Consider the following 20,102-nt stretch of genomic DNA (forward strand, 5'->3'; position numbering starts at 1 on the left):
TGTTGAGGCGATGCCCTCTAGTCCTAGTTTCACCTGCTAGCGGAAACAACCTCCCTGCCTCCACCTTATCTATTCCCTTCATAATCTTTTATGTTTCTATAAGATCTCTCCTCATTCTTCTAAATTCCAATGAGTATAATCCCAGTCTGCTCAGTCTCTCCTCATAATCCAACCCTCTCAACTCTGGAATCAACCGAGTGAATCTCCTCTGCACCCCCTCCAGTGCTAGTATATCTCTTCTCAAGTAAGGAGACCAAAACTGCACACAGTACTCCAGGTGTGGCCTCACCAGGACCCTATACAGCTGCAGCATAGCCTCCCTGTTTTTAAACTCCATCCCTCTAGCAATGGCAGACAAAATTCCATTTACCTTTTTAATTACCTGCTGTACCTGCAATCCCACCTTCAGTGATTCATGCACAAGGACACCCAAAGCCCCCTGCACAGCAGCGTGCTGCAATTTATTAGCTGTTCCTGAACCTGCTGGTGTGTGTGTTTAGGCTTCTGTATCTTCTGCCTGATGGAAGAGGTTGGAGGAGATCATTACCGCAGTGTGATGGGGCTGTGATGATGTTGACCGCCTTTCCGCGGCATCGAGCCATGTAAATGGATCCCGTGGATGGAAGGTTGGCTTCCGTGGTGGTCTGGGCTGTGCACACCTCCTTCTGTAGTTTCTTACAGTCCTGGGCAGAGCAGTTACCATACCAGGCCGTTATGCACCCGGACAGTGTGCTTTCAATGGTGCATCTGTAGAAGTTGGTGAGGGACCTTATGGATATGTCGAATTTCCTCAGCCGCCTGAGGAAGAAAAGGTGTTGTTGTCCCTTCTTGATTGTCACATCTACGTGGGAAATCCAGGACAGGTCGTTGGCTATCATCACTCTGAGTAACATAATGCACTTCACCCTCTCAACCTCAGTTCTGTTGATGTTGATGGGGTTGTGTTCTGCTCTTTTCTTTCTGAAGTCAATGATCAGTTCTTTAGTTTTGCCGACAGAGAGGCTGTTCTCATTGTGCCACTTCACCGAGCCCTCTATCTCCCTTCTGTATTTTGACTCATCGTTGTTAGATATCATCCCACTACAGTGGTATTGTCAGCGAACTTGTAGATGGAGTTCATTCAGAATTTTGCAACACAGTCATGGGTGTACAGGGAGTACAGTAGGGGGCTGAGGTCACATCCTTGGAGGGTTCCAGTGTTGTGTGTTATTATGGAGGGGGTGCAGTTACCTATCCTCACTGATTGGGGCTTGTGGGTCAGAAAGCTAAGGGTCCAGTTGCAGAGGACGGAGCTGAGACCAAGGTCATGGAGTTTTGAGATCAGTCTGGAGGGGAGAATGGTGTTGAAGGTGGAGCTGTAGTCAATGAGCAGGAATCTGACATAGGTGACTTTGTTGTCCAGATGCTTCAGGGATGAGTGCAGGGCTAGGGATATGGCATCTTCTGTGGACCTGTTATGTCGGTAGAGGATCAAGCTGGGAAACTGGAGTTGATATAAGCCATGAGCAGTCTCTTGAAACACTTCATGATTCTTGAGCTCAGAGCCACTGGGCAGTAGTCATTAAGGCACATTGCATGTGCTTTCTTAGGTACAGGGATGATGGTGGTCTTTTTGAATCCCCTCCCCCCAACAAAAATAAAGACAGAGTCCCCCTGGTCCTCACATACCACCCCCCAAACTCTGCATCCAGCGCATCATCCTCCGCCACCTGCAATCCGACCCCACCACCAAAGATATATTTCCCTCCCCACCCTTATCTGTGTTATGTAGGAACTGCTCTCTCTGTGACTCCTTCGTTCGCTCCACACTCCCGCCAGTCCCATCACCCCCGGCAACTTTCCCTGCAACCGCAGGTGGTGCTACACCTGCCCCTACACCTCCCCTCTCACCTCCATCCAAGCCACTAGACAATCTTTCAAAATCTGACATGAATTCACCTGCAACCTGGTCAACTGTATCCGTTGCTCCTGATGTGGTCTCCTCTCCATCAGCGAGACCAGTCACAGACTCAGGGACTGATTCGCTGAGCAACTGCGTTCTACACGCGATAATCAACAACACTTTCCTTTTGCTAACTATTTTAACTCCTCCACCCCCAACAACTCTCTGGGTAACCTGTCCACCCTGGGCCTCCTCCAGTGCCACAATGAGGCCACGTGTAAACTGGAGGAACAACACCTCACATCTGGTTCCGAGGAAGGGTCACTGGATCCGAAACGTTAGCTCCGTTTTCTCTTTCCCAGATGCTGCCAGGCCTGCTGGACTCCTCCAGCAATTTCTGTTTTTGTTCCTGATTTACAGCATCCACAGTTCTTTTGGTTTTTATTTAACACCTCGTTCTGCCTAGGGAGCCAACAGCCCGATGGCCTAAACGTGGAATTCACCAGTTTCAAAATTTACTCATCCCATGTCCAACTCTCCCTCTCATCTCCACCTCCTTGATCTGGCATTACCTGTCCATCTTTTTTCTCACCTATCCAACCCACTATCCCATTGACTTCACTACCCCTCCCTGAATCCACTTACCTCCATCCCACCTACCTTCCCCTCCCTTTTCCCCCTCCCCAGGCCTGATGAAGGGTGTGAACCCAAAATGTCGACTTTCCTGCCCCTCTGATGCTGCCTGACCTGCTGTGTCTTCCAGCTCCAAACTGTTTTGTCAGGCGGGGACTTTCGTTTGTAGGAGGGAGGGGTTGAAGATGTAGGTGAATACATCTGCTATTTGGTCCAAGCAAGATCTGAGTGCTCGGCCGGGGACACCGCCTGGGCCTGTCGCTCTCCTTGGGTTGACTCTCAGGAAGACCGATCTGACATCTGCAGTGGGGACAGAGGGAACAGGTCGGGACAAGCATCACCATGCTGGTGATATTCTGCTCAAACTGAGCATTGGGCGCATCGCGGAGGGACGTGTTTCTGTCTGTGAACTTGCACTGCTTCATTTTGTATCCCGTAAGACTTTGCCATAGATGGCGGGAGTCTGTCTGGTAGATCTGGGCCTCTAACTTGGCCTGGTCCCACCTCTTGGCCTCCCTGATGGCGATGCAGAGGTCAGATCTGGATTTCCTGTGTTGGTCCGGGTCACCCGACTGGAATTCTGGATGTCTGGTCTTCAGTAGGGAGTGAATTTCCTCGTTCAGCCAATGTTTACAGACTGTGTGTTCACATGCTTTCAACATTATCGAATCAGATCCTTTATCCCAATATCATATTCCTGCTTTCTCCTTCTGTATGGAAAAATTCTCTACCTCTCTCTCTGTCTCTACCTCTCCTCTCTCTTTCTCTCTCTCTCTGAGGAACTGGGTGGCTCAGCCTCCAAAGGGTATTCTGGTTCCCTCACGCTCTCAGAAAAGTCGTTTCTCCCCATCTCAGTCCAAGATAGTCTACCCCACATCCTGAGACTGTGCCTGCAGGTTCGAGACCCCACGTTCCAATCAGAACCTCCCATCTCACCAGGTTACTCATGGGGATCCTGGCAATGCTTCCTCTGTCTCCATGTTCCATGTCCTGTGCTCCAGATAGAGATGAGAGCGTCAGTGAGCCAATGGTAGTGTGGTAGGCCCAGAAACAGGGTCTCCTGGCTGTGGTAGGCCCAGAGCAGGGATCTCCTGGCTGTGATAGGCCCAGAGCAGGGATCTCCTTGCTGTGGTAGGCCCAGAGCAGGGATCTCCTGGCTGTGATAAGACCAGAGCAGGGATCTCCTGGCTGTGATAGGCCCATAGCCATAGAGTCATACAGCTGTACAATGTGGAAACAGACCCTTCAGCCTAACCTGTCCATGCCGACCCTATATCCTAAATTAATCCAGTCCCATTTGCCAGCATTTGGCCCATATCCCTCCAAACCCTTCTTATTCATAGACCAATCCAGATGCCTTTTAAATGTTGTAATTGTACCAGCCTCCCCCACTTCCTCTGGCAGCTCATTCCATACACGCACCACCCTCTGTGTTGCCCCTTAGGTCCATGTTAAATCTTTCCCCTCTCATCTTAAACCTACACCCTCCAGTTTTGGACTCCCCCACCCTGGGGAAAATGACGTTGACTATCCATCCTGTCCATGCCCCTCATGATTTTACAAACCACTATCAGGCTACCCCCTCAGCCTGATTATTGGTGAGGTGGCAGCGACAGCTCTTGACTGTGGTAGGCCTAGAGACGGGGTCTCCTGGCTATGGTAGGCCCAGAGACAGGGTCTCCTGGCTGTGGTAGGCCCAGAGACGGGGTCTCCTGACTGTGGTAGGTCCAGAGCCAGTGTCTCCTGGCTGTGGTAGGCCCAGAGTCGGGGTCTCCTGGCTGTGGTAGGCCCGGAGACGGGGTCTCCCAGCTGTGGGGTGACTGTGGGTCCAACATGGGACCCAGCATCAGCGGCCCATCAGCGAGGTGAGCTAGTGACAAAGAGACCGGTGACTCCGACATCAGTGGTTCAGGTACAGGCAGAGACATGTGTGTCATTGCCTAATCCATTCAGGACTTGTGGTGTAGGCAACACAGCCAAGATGGACATTTTTAGCTTTACCACTTTATTCATTTGAATGGCGCTGATTTGCGGCGAAAGTTGGGGCCTTTCCCTGTATTTTACCATTTTGTTCATCGTACAGTAAAAGGGACAATTTTTATTCACTTGTTTAATCACAAGCAGTTTGCTGACCGTAGACTGTTTGTTTTTGCTGACTCAGAGGTTCGGTGACACAGTGGGGGGATTTGCCAGGTCACCCTGTGCTGTGCTGATAATACTTTGTGCTGACCATGCCCCTGACCTCAGTCAGCCAGGGCTCGGGGAACTGTATAAATAATGTCACAGCGAGCACAAGGGCAGGTGGCGTACTCATTCCTTCCATTTTTGACAGGGTGCGTACTGACCCATAGCCAGATACAGGCTGTCAGCCCGACAGGGAGGAGAGCTACCCCAGTGTGGACCTGATGGATCACTTCAGGAAAGGCCCAGGCTCTATCCCCTGCCAGGCCCCTCCAGGCTCCATCCCCGGCCCGGCCCCCTCCAGGCTCCATCCCCAGCCTGGCCCCATCCAGGCTTCATCCTCGGCCTGGCCTCCTCCAGGCTCCATTCCTGGCCTGTGCCTCATCAGGAGCGACCCAGGCTCGGTCTCGGCCCTGTGGATAGATCAGAGCTGAGGCTGTGAACGAGGCTTCAGAACCCGAGTGTCCGAATGAAGGACCAGGCTCCTTCACCCCCCTCTGTCCTTCACCCCTCTCTCTCCTTTTAAGCTCTCTCTCCTTCTTCCCTCTCTCCTTCACCTCTCTCTCTACACCTCTCTCTCTCTCTCCTCCCATTTTTATCTCCTTCCCTCTCTCTCTCCTTCCCTCTCTCTCCCCTTCCCTCCCTTTCTCCCTCCCTCCCTCTCTCTGTCTCTGCGCCCCTCTCTGTCCAAATTATCACAGATTGTGGTCTGGGAACGGGAGAATTTCCAGGGTCGGAGACAGGAGTTTACCAGCGAATGCTCCAACATCACACAGTATGACTTCGACGACGTGCGCTCTATCCGAGTGGAAAGTGGTGTGTAAGTGACTCCCTACCACAGCAGCACACACAACCTGACCTGCCTCTCAAATGGCTGAGGAAGGGGCAGCCAGCTACCAATGTGAGCCCGGCCTGATGTCAGTGACTGAGACAGTGACAGAGCCTGGACAATAAATAAAACCATTTAGATAAACACACACACACGCCCAGGCACACACACACACACACACACACACTCACACACTCACACACACAGAGACACACACACATTCACACTCACACACACCCACACACACACACCCAGGCACACTCACACTCACATACACACTCACACACACACACACTCACACCCAGGCACACTCACACACACAGAGACACACACACTCTCACACACACACACTCACACACACACACATACACTCACACCCACCCACCCACACACACACGCTCACACAGACTCACACAGAGACACACAGAGACACACACACACACTCACAGTCACACACACACACACTCACAGTCACACACACACACACTCACACACACACACACACACAGGCACATACTCACACACTCACACACACACAGACACACAGACACATACTCACGCACTCACACACATTCTCACACACAAACACTCACACCCACACACACACACACACAGGCACATACTCACACACTTACACACACACAGACACACACACACATACTCACACACACTCACACACACACTCACACTCACACACACACTCACACAAACACACACACACACACACACAGGCACACTCACACAGACACACACACACACAGGCACACGCACACACACAGGCACAAGCACACGCACGCACACACACGCACACGCACACACACACATACACGCGCACACACACCCAGACACACACACACACATACAGGCACACTCACACACACAGGCACACTCTCTCTCACACACACACACACACACACATACCCAGGCACTCACACACACACACATGCACACACACACTCTCACACAGATATAGAGAGACAGACAGGCAGATTCACACATAGACACGTGTGTGCATATGCACAAACAGCTCAACATGCTGTCAAAAAAAACCTTACAAAATGGTTGTATAGGAACAAATAAAATGAAAGTATGGATTGGGTCTCGTTTAGCTGTCTGAGTTTTGTCCCCGATATTTTATGCCTCCTATCACCCGCCTACTTTCTCCCTGCAAATTCTTCCATTCAGTTAATCATCCAATTTCCCAATTCATTGCTAAAATTCCTCAATTCCTGCACACATTCTTCTAAATCACTTCTACCCTCTGTCCGGTGCATTCACACCTTTCCCATTATACGTATACAATCAGTTCCCTCTGTTCCTGTAAATTTATAATGATGTAGATTAATATGATCATCAGTGGGATACCAATGTGTATGGGAGTGAGGGAGAGAGTGGGATTAGACTGGGTGGGGTAATAAAGGGAGCGGGGAGTGAGGGGGGAGAGTGGGATAAGACTGGGTGGGATATTAAAGGGTGCAGGCATTGAGTAGGAGAGTGGGTTGAGACTGGGATAGTAACGTTTCAGATAGAAGGGTTAGTTTTAATATCGAACTGATTGTGATGATGTGCCTTCAATGGGATCAGATGAGGTCGTATCCACTGCCAGAGTGGTGTTGAGAGGTTGAGTGGCCTGTTCGTAGCTGATTGTTTTGCTGAAATTTGCTTTATTTTTCCAGCTGGGTTGGCTATGAACATCACGATTTTGAGGGGCAGCAGTTTATCCTGGAGCGCGGGGAGTATTCCCGATGGGAGGCTTGGAGTTGGAGTAATTCCTATCATGTGGAGTGGATGATGTCCTTCAGACCTGTGTATTGTGCGGTAAGTGCCCTGGGAAATGTCAGGCCTGGCCTGGGCTTGTGGCCTGGGCTTGTGGGATGAGCTGGTGAACAGGAGAGCCCTCCAGCAGCAAAGTAGGCCGGAATGCAAACTCCAGAAGCAAAGGGGAGGTCATGAACAGAGACTGGCAGCTAACAGAATGGGGAATGCTAATAACCAGGAAGAGAGTGGGGAAAGGAGGCTCAGGGCTAATCTGAGAACAAACAGGAGACTTACACACGTGGAGACAGACCGTACAGCTGAGATATTGAATAAATACTTTCTATCTGTTTTCTCAAAAGAGCAGTATGTCCATGCCATGGTGACACAGGAGGGAATTTTGTCCCTAGATGATTTCACAATTAATAGGGGAATTTTAACAAGGCACTGGGGCCAGATAAGATGTATTCAGGGATTTTAAAGGAGGTGTGGGGAGAGATTGCAGTAGCACCGGCTTCTGGAACCTAATGAGGTGAGTGTCATCCACATTATGGTTTTATTCCTGAAACGTTGTAAGGATAGTCCCAGCAATTACAATTTGATGCCAGTGTTGGGGAAACATCCCAAAACAACTCTTCAGAATAGAATCTGTGGAACAAGCCGAGTGGATTAGGAAGAGTCAGCATGGATTGCGGAAGGGAAATTATTTCTCACTAACTTGTTGGAGGTTTGTTTGAAGAGGGAACAGAGAATCTCGATTAGGGCGACCTTATTGATGTGGCTTACGCGGATTTCCACAAGGTGTTTGATACAGTTTCACACCACAGGCTTTTTTTTTCATTGAATTCCTACACAGTGTGGAAACAGGCCCTTCGGCCCAACAAGTCCACACCAACCCTCAGAGCATCCCACCCAGACCCATCCCCCTATAACCACCGAATCCATGGTTTGTGGTCTAAAAGGTTTCAGACTGGGACTAAGGTCAGGATTAGGGTCAGTATTGGGGCAAGAGAGGTCAGAAAGCAGGGTGGGGTCAGGAATTGGGATGTGGTCAGGATCAGGATGGAATTAGAGGGGAGGATGGGGTCAGGGAGTAAGATGTGGGTGGGATCAAGATGCGTTGGGGGCAGAATGGGGTTTGGGGGTAGAATAGAGTCAGGGATCAGGATGGGGTGGGGGCAGGTTGGGGTCAGGGAGTAGGATAGGATCAGGATGGAGTGGGAGTGCAGGGTCAGGAGGGTCCAGGGTGGGGTTAGGTGGTAGGATGGGTCAGGGGTCAAGGTGGCATCAGAGTGCAAGATGGGGTCAGGGGTCAGGATGATGTAAGGGTGCAGGATGGGGTCGGGGGTCAGGATTGGTGCAGGGGTCAGTCAGTGTGACGCTATGACTCTCCTGTTTCTGACAGGACCACTCGGCCTCTTGTATGGAAATCTATGAACGGGAGAACTTCATGGGACTGCATGCAGATCTGTGTGAGGATTACCCATCTCTACAGGCCATGGGCTGGTCTAACTGCAACGTGGGATCCATGTTTGTAAAGAGAGGGGCGTAAGTACCTGAATCATAGGGTCATAGGTCATAGAATGACCCCAGCCACTGTCCTGAGGGTGAAAGGTCAGGGCCTGACCCCAATCACTGTCCTGAGGGTGTAAAGTCAGAGCCTGACCCCAGTACTACAGTCCTGAGGGTGAAAGGTCAGAGTCTGACCCCTGCAGCACCCTGAAAGGGAAAGGTTAGAGTGAATGTGGACAGTTGGCAAACATTTCCCAGGGTGGAAATGTCTATTATTAGGGGGCGAAGACTTAAGGTGAGAAGGGGAAGAAGCGTAAAGGAGATGTGGGAGGTATGCTTTTTTAACACAGAGGGTGGTAGGTGCCTGGAATGTGCTGTCAGAGAGGGTGGTCGATGCAGATACAGTGACAATGTTTAAGAGGCACTTAGACATGAACAGGCAGGGAATACAGGAATACAGACCTTGCAGGCAGGTGGGATTAGAATGGGTTTAGATTGGCATCATGGTTGGCAAAGACACAATGGGCCGAAAAGCCTGTTCCTGTGCTGCGCTGTTTGATGCTCTATGTTTGACACCTTGACCCTCTCCTCGGTGACGTGTGAGTTTCTGACCCCGAACTGTCATAAAGTGAAAGGTCAGGGTTTGCTGTTAAATGTTGAGTTGTCTCCTTTTGATAAGGATCTGCCTTTTCTTTCCTCTGCCTCCCAGCTGGGTGTGTTACCAGTTCCTGGGTTACCGCGGTTATCAGTACATTATGGAATACGATCGACACTCTGGAGAGTTCAAACACTGGAGGCAGTGGGGATCGCACAGTCAGACTCCACAAATCCAATCTATTCGCAGGATCATGCACTGAGTACTGTCAGCCAATCCACTGCTTTTAACTTTAGCTCAATAAAAGCAGTTTTGTTATCAGAACCTGGCCACTCCATTCTTCTCCAGTGTAAGCAATTCACAGAAAGATTCCATTTCACCCTGTTCCCTGCAGATCCTTGGCAGGAAGCTGGCTTTGCCAGAGCCCATAGGGATGGTCAGGGACTGAACGCATAGCCAGGAGGCGGTCAGTATACTTTTAACACACAATCACACACACGCACACACACGCACACACTCACACACACACACACATGCACACACGCACTCGCACACAATCACACACACAAACTCACGCACGCACACACACACACATGCGCACACACGCACATGTACACATACAATCTCACACACACACACATGCACACATGCACTCACACACACACGCACACACACACACGCCCACACACACGCACATGCTCACACAATCTCACACGCGCACACACAATCACGCACATGCACACGCACACATGCACACACACACACGCACAATCACACACACAAACTCACACACGCACATGTACACACACGCACATGCACACACACGCACATGCACACACAATCTCACACACGCACACATGCACACACACACACACACGCACACAAACTCACGCATGCACACACACACATATGTACACACACGCACATGCTCACACAATCTCACACATGCACACACACACGCACGCACACGCACACGCACACATGCACACATGCACACACACAATCCCACACACAAACACACGCTCACACACTGACACACACACACAATCAAATATTCAGTAACCAAGGGAGAAAATGTGGCCAGGCTTGCTCTCAGCAAAACTGTTGGCAAGTTTTCATGGCATACATGAAAAACAACATTCAAACTGACATGATCACCCTTCCATTAGTGAAATCTGTGAAGACTTACTGCTGTCTGCACACAAAGTTCAGGTTGGGGCAGTTACAGCCGGCTTCCTCTTGGTGAATTTCTGAGCAGTCGCTCGCTCCTGACTGACTGACAAACAGACTGACTCTGGCTCACACAGACTGACTCACAGACAAACTGACACAAAGAAACAATTGACATAGGTTGACTGATTCAAAGGTTGCCTATCACAAAGATTTACTGACACACAGTGACACACAGACAGACAGACACACAGTGACACACAGACTGACAAACACACAGACAGACTGACACACAGTGACACAGACTGACACACAGTGAAACACAGACAGACTGACACACAGTGACACACAGTCAGACTGACACACAGACTGGATGCTATTCCAGAAAATACTGCTTTTCTCTGTGAGTTTACAGACTCCGGTTGCAAACCAACAGCACAGATATGCTTTAAATATTTCGAATGAACTAAAACAGTCCCCTCGAGAGAGGGAAATCTCAGTAACAATGTTGTAAACAAATCAGATCTCCAGTATTGTCAGCAACACAGAGCCAAACTCACAAATCCAACTGAAAACGTGACAGCATGCATCTCTCTAAACCGACAGGCAAAAAAAATCACAATTTATACAAAACTGATATCTCATTCTTAACACAGGGTCACATGCAGATACAGAGAGACTCTCTCATTATACAGGGTCTCTGACAGAGAGAGAGAGAGAGAGAGAGAGACTCCCTCTTTAAACAGGGTCCCTAACAGTGGGAGAGAGAGAGAGAGAGACTCCCTCTTTAAACAAGGTCCCTGACAGAGAGAGAGAGACTCCCTCTTTAAACAAGGTCCCTGACAGACAGACAGAGAGAGAGAGGGGGACTGTCTCTTTAAACAGGGTCCCTAACAGTGGAAGAGAGAGAGAGAGACTCCCTCTTTAAACAGGGTCCCTGATAGAGAGAGAGAGACTCTCTCTTTAAACAGGGTCCCTGACAGAGAGAGAGAGAGAGAGAGAGAGACCCTCTCTCTATAAACAAGCTCCCAGACAGAGAGAGAGAGAGAGGGGGACTGTCTCTTTAAACAGGGTCCCTAACAGTGAGGGGGGGAGAGAGAGAGAGAGAGAGTCTTCCTCTTTTAACAGGGTCCCTGACAGAAAGAGAGAGACAGACACCCTCTTTAAATAGGGTCCCTGAAAGACAGAGAGAGAGACTCTCTCTTTAAACAGGGTCCCTGACAGACAGACAGACAGAGAGAGAGAGAGAGAGAAAGAGAGACTCCCTCTTTAAACAGAACAGCACAGGAACAGGCCCTTCAGCCCACCAAGCCTTCACCAACACATGATGCCTTTATAAACTAAAAGCCTTTTGCCTCTATGCCGTCCACATCCCTCTATTCCCTGCGTATTCACTACCTCCCCTGGCAGCTCATTCCAGGCACTTACCACCCTCTGTGTAAAAAACACCTGTCTCTCACATCTCCTTTAATCTTACCCTTCTCACCTTACACCTGTGCCCCTTGTATATGACATTTTGACCCTGGGAACAAGGATTCTGACTATCGACCCTATCTTTGCCTCTCAAAACGTAAACCTCTATCAGGTTGCCACTCATCCTTTGTTCAAATGAAAACAAACCAAGTTGGTCTCCCCACAGCTAATACCCTTCAAACCAGATAACACCTTGGTATACTATTTCTGTACCATCTCCAAAGCTTCCTCATCCTTCTGGTAGCGTGGTGACCAGAACTGAATGCAATATTCCAAGTGTGGCCTCACTAAAGTTCTTTACAGCTGTAACGTGACCTGCCAATTTCTATACTCTATGCCCCAGCTAATGAAGGTATGTGTGCCATATGCTTTCTTGACTAACTTATCCACTTGTGTTACCACTTTCTGGGAACTGTTGACCTGTACACCTAGATCCTTCTGTGTGTTGGTGTTACCAAAGGTTCTACCATTTACTGTATTCTTCTCTCCTGCATTAGACCTTCCAAAATGCATCACCTCGCACTTGTTCAGATTAAACTCCATCTGCCATTTTTCTGTCCAAGTCTCCTGCCTATTTATATCCTGCTGTATCCTCCACCTCACTATCCACAGAACCCCAAATCTTTGTGTCATCCACAAACTTACTGATCAGACATTCTCCTCCAAATCATTTATGTATATTACAAACAACAGGAGTTCCAGCACTGATCCCTGAGGAACACCACTAGTTACTGATCTCCAGGCAGAAAAACACCCTTCCACCACTAGTCTCTGTCTACTATGATTAAGACAGTACTGTACCCATCTTCTCCATAATTTCTCTGTCACTGATGTAAGGCTCACTGCCTATATTGTCCTGGATTGTCCCTGCTGCCCTTCTTAAACAAATGAACAACATTCATTATTCTCCAGTCCTCTGAGACCTCCCCTGTGAATAAAGAGGATAAAAAGATTTTGTACAAAGCCCCAGCAAATTCCTCACCTGCCTCCCTCAGCGTTCTGGGATACATCCTATCAGACCATTGGGACTTGTCTACCTTCATGTTTTTCAAAACACTCACTACTGCCTCCATTTTTTATGCTGGCAAGCCCCAGAACATCAACATACCCCCTCCCAAGACTCACCATCCACCATGTCCTTCTCCTTTGTGAATAACAATGCAAATTATTCATTAAGGATCTCACCCACGTCCTCTAGCTCCATGCATAAACTCCCTCCTTTGTCCTTCAGTGGACCTACCCTTTCCCCAGCTACCCTCCTGCTCTTAATATACGTATAAAACACCTTGGGATTCATTTCCTTAATCAGGGTCCCTGACAGAGATAGAGGGAGAGAGAGAGGGACTCCCTCTTTAAATAAGATTCCTGACACAGAGAAAGATAATCGGAGAGAAAGGGCAGATCATCCTGAGAAACAGCTTGAGGTCATCAGTTAACATCAGGAGCAACACCTCAAGGAGAGTTAAGGAGAGAATAGGAAGTTAGGGAGCAGGTTAAGGAGTAGGATCTCAAAGAGAATCTCTCTTTAAACAGGGTCCTTGATGTACGGTGAGAGACAGAGAGATAGAGAGAGGGAGAGAGAGAGATAGAGAGAGACTCCCGTTTAAATAGGGTACCTGACAGAGAGAGAGACTCCCTGTTTAAACAAGGTCTCTGACATACAGAGACAGTATTGGAGTACTGTGTCCAATTCTAGTCACCCTGTGATAGGAAGGATGCTATTAAACTGGAGAGGGTTCAGATGTACCAGGATGTTGCCGGGAATGGAGGGTTTGAATTATAAGGAGAGGCTGGATAGACTGGGACTACTTTCATTAGAATGTAGGACGTTATAGAGGTTTATAAAATAATGAGGAGTATAGAATCAGGTGAATGGCAGGTGTCATTTCCCTAGAGTTGGGGTTTCAAGACTATGGGCATATTTTTAGGGTGAGAGGGGAAACATTTAAAAAGGAAATGGGGGCAACTGTTTTTACACAGAGTGTGGTTCATGTGTGGAATGAATTTCCAGAGGAAATGGTGAATGTGGGTATGATTACAACATTTAAAAGGCATTTGGATAAGTACATGAATAGGAAAAGTTTGGAAAGATATGGGCCAAGGGGAGGCAGGTGAGACTAGTTTAATTTGGGAACATGTTCAGCATGGACTGGTTGGACCGAAGGGTCTGTTTAGAGGTTGTATGACTCCATGGCGATATATCTATATGATTGGTCTGGGACTGATGGTCTGTTCCTAAGGGCAGAGAGATGATGTGATTGGCTTCCAGATACTGAACAGTTTATGGATGCAAATGATGTAGCCAGAAGATTTTGGGCCTCAGAAAGGCGGGGGGGTGGTGACGTTCTTTTCTCTGTAACAAAATAAAACACCACAGTTGAGGGAAATCAGTTTATTTCCTTCCCCAGTTGCTACAAACTGTGGATTTCAAACAACGCGTCAGAGATTTTGTAATTTGTGAACCAGTCACTGTATGCCTCCTGCAACAAGTGAAACTTCCTGACAAAGAGGCACATCAATGAAGGACAAGTCCTGACAATCCCAAAGGGGATAAAGGCTGCTTTTTCCGGTCTTTCCCTCTGCTTACAGAAACAATGTCTCTTTGCGTCTGTCTGAAGGTGTGTGGACTCTTTAATTAAATCGATAACGATCATGATGACTCCGTGGAATAGTGGGAATTGATTTCCAGTACATTACTCCAGTGAGGAACCAGAGATAGCATTGAAATGAACACACGGAATTGTGTGAGTAAGGGAGAAAAGTTCAGGGTGTTGCTAAACGAAAGTTGATACAATTTCATTGCTATCACAGGGAAACGGTTCATAGAGACACAGGAGCAGGCAGCTCAATATTCTGTGTTATAGAATCTTCAAGCAAAGGGTTTAAAAGAGGAGGAGGTGAGCCAATATTGATCAAGGAGACAGTGACTGCAACGGCAAAAGGTGATATCTCAGGAGGTTCCTCCCCAAAGGATAAATGGGAAAAATCATCAAAACCACAAACAGGGTAATCCTTTTGTGTGTATGGCGTATACTATAGCACTCTAAACAGTCAAGGGGGGAGAGAAAGACAAATAGGCAGACAGATCTCAAGGAAGGTCCAGAACAATAGGGGTAGAACAGTCAGGGATTTCAACTCCCCAATATTAACAGAAATGGACAGAGTGTGAAAGGCTTAGAGGGGGCAATATTTTTAAAATGTATCCTGGAGAGATTTTTTAAGCCATTACGTAGAAAGTCTGACAAGAGAACCTCTCCTGTATTTCATATCAGTGACAAAAGTGAGACAAGTGGCATATGTAACAGTGGGGAGCATTCTGGTGATAGTGATCATAACTCAGTACAAATTAAGTCAATTATAGGTAACAAGAAAGACTGATGGGAAACAAAGGTTCTGAAAAGGAGGAAGGCTGTGTTTAATAGGAATATTCAGGATCAGGCCAAAGGCGACAGGGAGCAGTTAATTGCAAGAGAATGCACATCAGAACAGTGGAAGGCATTCAAAAGGGAATGTGAGCGTGTAAGTTCCTCCAATAGCACAGCTCTTCCTCAGCACTAACCCTCCGACAGTGCGGCGCTCCCTCAGCACTGACCCTCCGACAGTGCGACGCTCCCTCAGCACTGACCCTCCGACAGTGCGGCTCTCCCTCAGCACTGACCCTCCAACAGTGCGGCCCTCCCTCAGCACTGACCTTTCAATAAGGGACATTGTGGATCAACCCACAGCTCATGGACTGCAGTGGTTCAAAAAGGCAGCTCACCCCCACCTTCTCAAGGCGCAACTAGGGACAGGGCAATAAATGCTGCTCCAGTCAGTGACATCCACATTCCAAGAGTAAATTAAGAAAGCCTCCCTCGCCCTTGCTGATTTGTTCTCTCTCTATCTCCCTCTGCCAAATCTTTCTCTAGCCTTCTCTCTTTCCATCTCCCTTTCTCACACTCTTTCTCCCTCTGTCACTCTCTCTCCCTCCTTATCATTCCTTTGCCTCTCTCACTCTTTCCCCTCTATCTCTTTTCTCTCACCTCCCTCCATCACTGACTTCCTGTCTTTGACTTTCTATCTCCCTCTTGCCTCCTCTCTCCCTTTCTTTCATTCTCTCTATCCATCACTCTCTCCCCCACCCTGTCTACCCTATTCTCTGTCTATCTCTATCACTCTGTCTCCTTCCTCTCTCACTCCTTCCTTCTCTCTATTTCTTCCTGACTTTCCCTTTCCTCCTGTCTGTTCCCTCTCTCTCCCCTCACCATCTCTCTCTTTCTAGTTCCCACGTTCCCATTTTCTCTCTCTCTCTCCTTCTGTCTCTGTCTCTCTCTCTCGCTCCCCCCACCCCATCTCTCTCTTTCTCGTTCCCATGTTCCTCTCTCTCTCTCTCTTTCTCTCTCCCTCCCGCACACACCTAAATCTGAGCTGCCTTGCTATGGTCTGAAGGGGATGTCTACTGAACCATTTGAAAATCCCATTGTCTATTCTATCCATCTCTCCTCCCACGGCCCTCCCCACTCCCTCCCCCCAGCCTCCTGTGGTGGAGGATGTGTGAGATGAACTGGCGAGTGAGCGAGTTATAGCTGATGGAGGTCACACACGGAGATCATTCTCAGACAGAAAGTCCTTTATTAATGTGGACCATGTTACAAAGTCGCAGACCCCTCCTCAAACACCACCCACGCACCCGCCCCTCCCCCGCCAACAGGGACAAGGCACATTCCTGGGGACAGTTCTCCAGACCAGCAGGAAGAGGTCATTCACCCTGGTGGGTCTGCACCCTCACAGCACTGGACAGAGGACCTTCAGCCCATCGTGAGTGTGCAAGGTGCCCCCTCTATCCCCCTGAGGCAGGTCAGTACAGTCAGAGAGATTAACAGCACTGAGACAGAGGTCCTTCGGCCCATCATGTTTGATGTTGGTCATCGAACCTCCACCTCTCCTAATCCCATTTCCTTACACTAGGCCCATAGCCTTGGCTTCACATCAAAATCCTTCTTCAAAGTGCCTGTCCCACCCCTTCCAAACAACGAGTTCCAGATCCCCCACCACTCTTGGGGCTGGGGGGCATGGGTTTTCCTCACATCCCAACCCCAGTCCAAACCCCTTGCAAATCATCAGAAATTATAACCAAAACAATGTAAAAAATAAAGTCTTCTTTGTTCTCCACTATCTTGTTCTCCCCCCTCCTCCCACTGCCCCACCCCCCAACACCCAGCCACTCGACCCGTAAGAAATAGGAGCAGAATGAGGCCATTTGGCCCATTGAATGACACAGTTTGGCCCATTCAATCATGGCTGGCATGTTCCTCAACCCCATTCTCCCACGTTACCCACCACCTCCCCCGACCCTGTAACCCTCGTTCCCCCAAATCACTGGGAGATTGGTCCTGTCCTTACACCCCCCTCCCCTCCCAACCCCCACCCCCACTGCGAGACCCCAAGTCGCAGATGCCCACCCCTCTGCCTCCCTGATGTCCCACACCCAGGAGCTCTGCCCTCTTAGAGGGCAGTGATGTCATGGTTGGTGTCTGACCACTGAGCAGTGCCTGAAAAGGAGTGAATGTCGCTGAGGAGGTCATCCCCTCCGGGGGAAGGTGGATCAGGCAGGTTATCCTCGCTCTGGCCTCCTTCTGAGCCCTCCGCCTGCCCCTCCTCCTCGCTCTCCACCTCCTTCTCCCGGGCTGCCCTCTTGCTCAGGTCCAGCCCCCCGAAGCTGGAGTAGTCATCGCTATCCGAGTGGTCAGTGTCCTCCTGGTCGCTGTCTCCCTCCGCCTCCCCCTCTGGCCATGCCTCAGCATCACCTCCTCCTGGGACTTTGTCATCTTCCAATCCCTCCTTCCTCTCTCCCTCTTCCCCCTCCTCATCCTCCTCCTCCTCCTCCTCCTTGTCGTTGTCCAGTAATGCGGAGGATCTCCAGGGGAGCAGTCGGTGGACAGCGGTGAGGAAGACCTGCCTAATGGATCTGGGCCGCCCGTGCTCTGTCCCCTCTCCCCCCTCAGCATTGACGTACCGCTCCCTGTCCAGGCGGCAGGGATAGTAGGAGCCCTGACCCCCGAAACCCTGCAGCTTCCTGCAAGCGCTGACCAGGAGAATGAGGAGACTGAGCAGCAGCAGAAACAGGAACATGATAATCCCAACTTGACTGGAAGGGCCAATCATGTTGACTGAGGCCTGTTGTTCAGCCTTCATCCTGGAAGCCATGCTCAGGGTCGCTCTGGAGGTTGTCTTCGGGGTCATCCTGGAGGTCATCCTGGAGGTTGCCTTCATGGTCATCCTAGGAGTTGTTGTTATGGTGACCACATCTGTAGACGTTTCCATGGAGGTCAATTCTTTGTGCGTGACCTCTGATGTCACTCCCTCCATGACTCTGGCTCTCTTCGCCATCGTCCAGTTGCCCGGGGGCTCGCTGCTATTGGCTGCTCCCATTACACCAGAGGTTGCGGCCCCTGGAGGTCGCCCAGTTGCCTGGATGCTGACCGAGGGGTGGGCTGGGTCCTCCATCGAGCTGTTGGAGTGTCCTGAGGCCAAGAGGCGAGGGGTCAGGGTCAGGGTCAGCAGGAGGAGGAGGGTGAGAGGCGAGCACGCAGCGACCATTTCCCCACCGGGACCTGAGCAGGGAGGGGGTAGACAGAGAGAGAGAAAGAGAGAGAAAAAGGGTTAGGCCCCAGTGAGAGCAGATCGCAAAATCTGTCCCCCAAAATGCCCCATCCATAAGTACGCCCATTCCCCAAACCACCCTCAATTATCCCCATTCCCCAAATTACCTTCAATCACCCCCATTTCCCAAATCACCTTCAAATACCCCCATACATCAAATCGCCCTCAATTAACCCATTTCCCAAATTGTCCTCAAATACCCTCATTCCCTAAATAACCCTCAATTACCCCAAATCACCCTCAATTACCCCATTCCCCAAATTACCTTCAATTACCCCCATTCCCCAAATGACCCCCAAGGCAGGACAGGTCAATAGGCTCAGGATCAGTTAGGGTATTGAGGGTTAAGGGGAAAGGGCAGGAAAGTGGAGGTAAGGAATGTCAGCCACAATCCTTTTGGATGAAGGAGCAGGTTTAAAGGGAAGAACAGTGTCCCCCTGTTCCTGTTTCTGATGGTTTTATGGTCTGTTAATAGGGTAATTAAGAAGGTATATGGGATAACCTTCCTTTATTAGGCATGGTACTGAGCAGGGAGGTGATGTTGGAGCTGTACAGGGCTTTGGTGAGGCCCCAGCTGGAGCACCGTGTGCAGTTCTGGTCCCCACACTATAGAAAGGATGGGATTGTACTGGACAGGGTATAGAGGGAGATTCCCTGGGATGCTGCCCTGGGATGGAGCGTTTCAGTGACGGACAGAGACTAGATAAACTCGGGGTGAATCCTTTGGAGCAGAGAATGCTGAGGGGGGTAAGATTGTGAGGGCCATGGACAGGGGGGATAGGAAGCAGCTGTTCCCCCCAGTTGAAGGGTCAGTAACAAGTTGAGGAGGGTGGTCATTTTAAAGTGAAAGGCAGGAGGGTGAGAGGGACTTTGAGGAAATAATTCTCACACAGAGAGGGGTGCGGTTACTGATGGGAGGGGAGTTGGGGTCAGAAACCTTTCAAAATGACTGGGACGTGCACTTGAAGTGTCATCACTGAAGGCTATGGGCCTATTTTGGGACTGTAGCAATGGGGAAGGGTTAGAGCCACTGTTGTAGGACCACAATCAATGGGCTGAAGGGTGTCTTCTGTACTGTGATTCAACAAATTCACACATGTCCCAAAAACCCAGCAGCCTGTCCCAACAATACACCCACATACTGAAACAGCCCAAAACACACCAACATATACCCATATACTCTACAACTCCAATAGACAGTCCCCCAAAATAGACCTTAATGCTGAAATATCCCAAAATATACTAAAATATACCCATATACTCAAAACCCCCAATACACACTTCCCCAAAATACATCTATATGCTGAAATATCCCAAAACACGCCAACATATTCCCATATACACAAAAATCCCAATACAAATTCAAAAACCCCAATACGTACTCCCCAAAATACACCCATACACTGAAATACCCATATACTGACAACCCA

The 20,102-nt window shown here is 49.4% G+C and overlaps 1 protein-coding gene across 1 annotated transcript in view; it reads left to right on the top strand.

The window, feature by feature from the left end:
- LOC109923464 (beta-crystallin A1-like) overlaps positions 1–9,649 on the top strand; it is a 10,400-nt gene extending 751 nt beyond the window's left edge. The window contains exons 2-6 of the mRNA XM_048620723.1: positions 4,272–4,427; positions 5,398–5,516; positions 7,202–7,343; positions 8,686–8,828; positions 9,502–9,649. Coding sequence (XP_048476680.1) covers positions 4,272–4,427; positions 5,398–5,516; positions 7,202–7,343; positions 8,686–8,828; positions 9,502–9,649 — 708 coding nt within the window. The remainder of the gene's footprint in view (positions 1–4,271; positions 4,428–5,397; positions 5,517–7,201; positions 7,344–8,685; positions 8,829–9,501) is intronic.
- Positions 9,650–20,102: the final 10,453 nt, after the last annotated feature.

Source organism: Rhincodon typus, chromosome 48 (assembly GCF_021869965.1).
Source record: "Rhincodon typus isolate 14 chromosome 48, sRhiTyp1.1, whole genome shotgun sequence".
In the NCBI taxonomy this organism is placed as follows: domain Eukaryota; kingdom Metazoa; phylum Chordata; class Chondrichthyes; order Orectolobiformes; family Rhincodontidae; genus Rhincodon; species Rhincodon typus.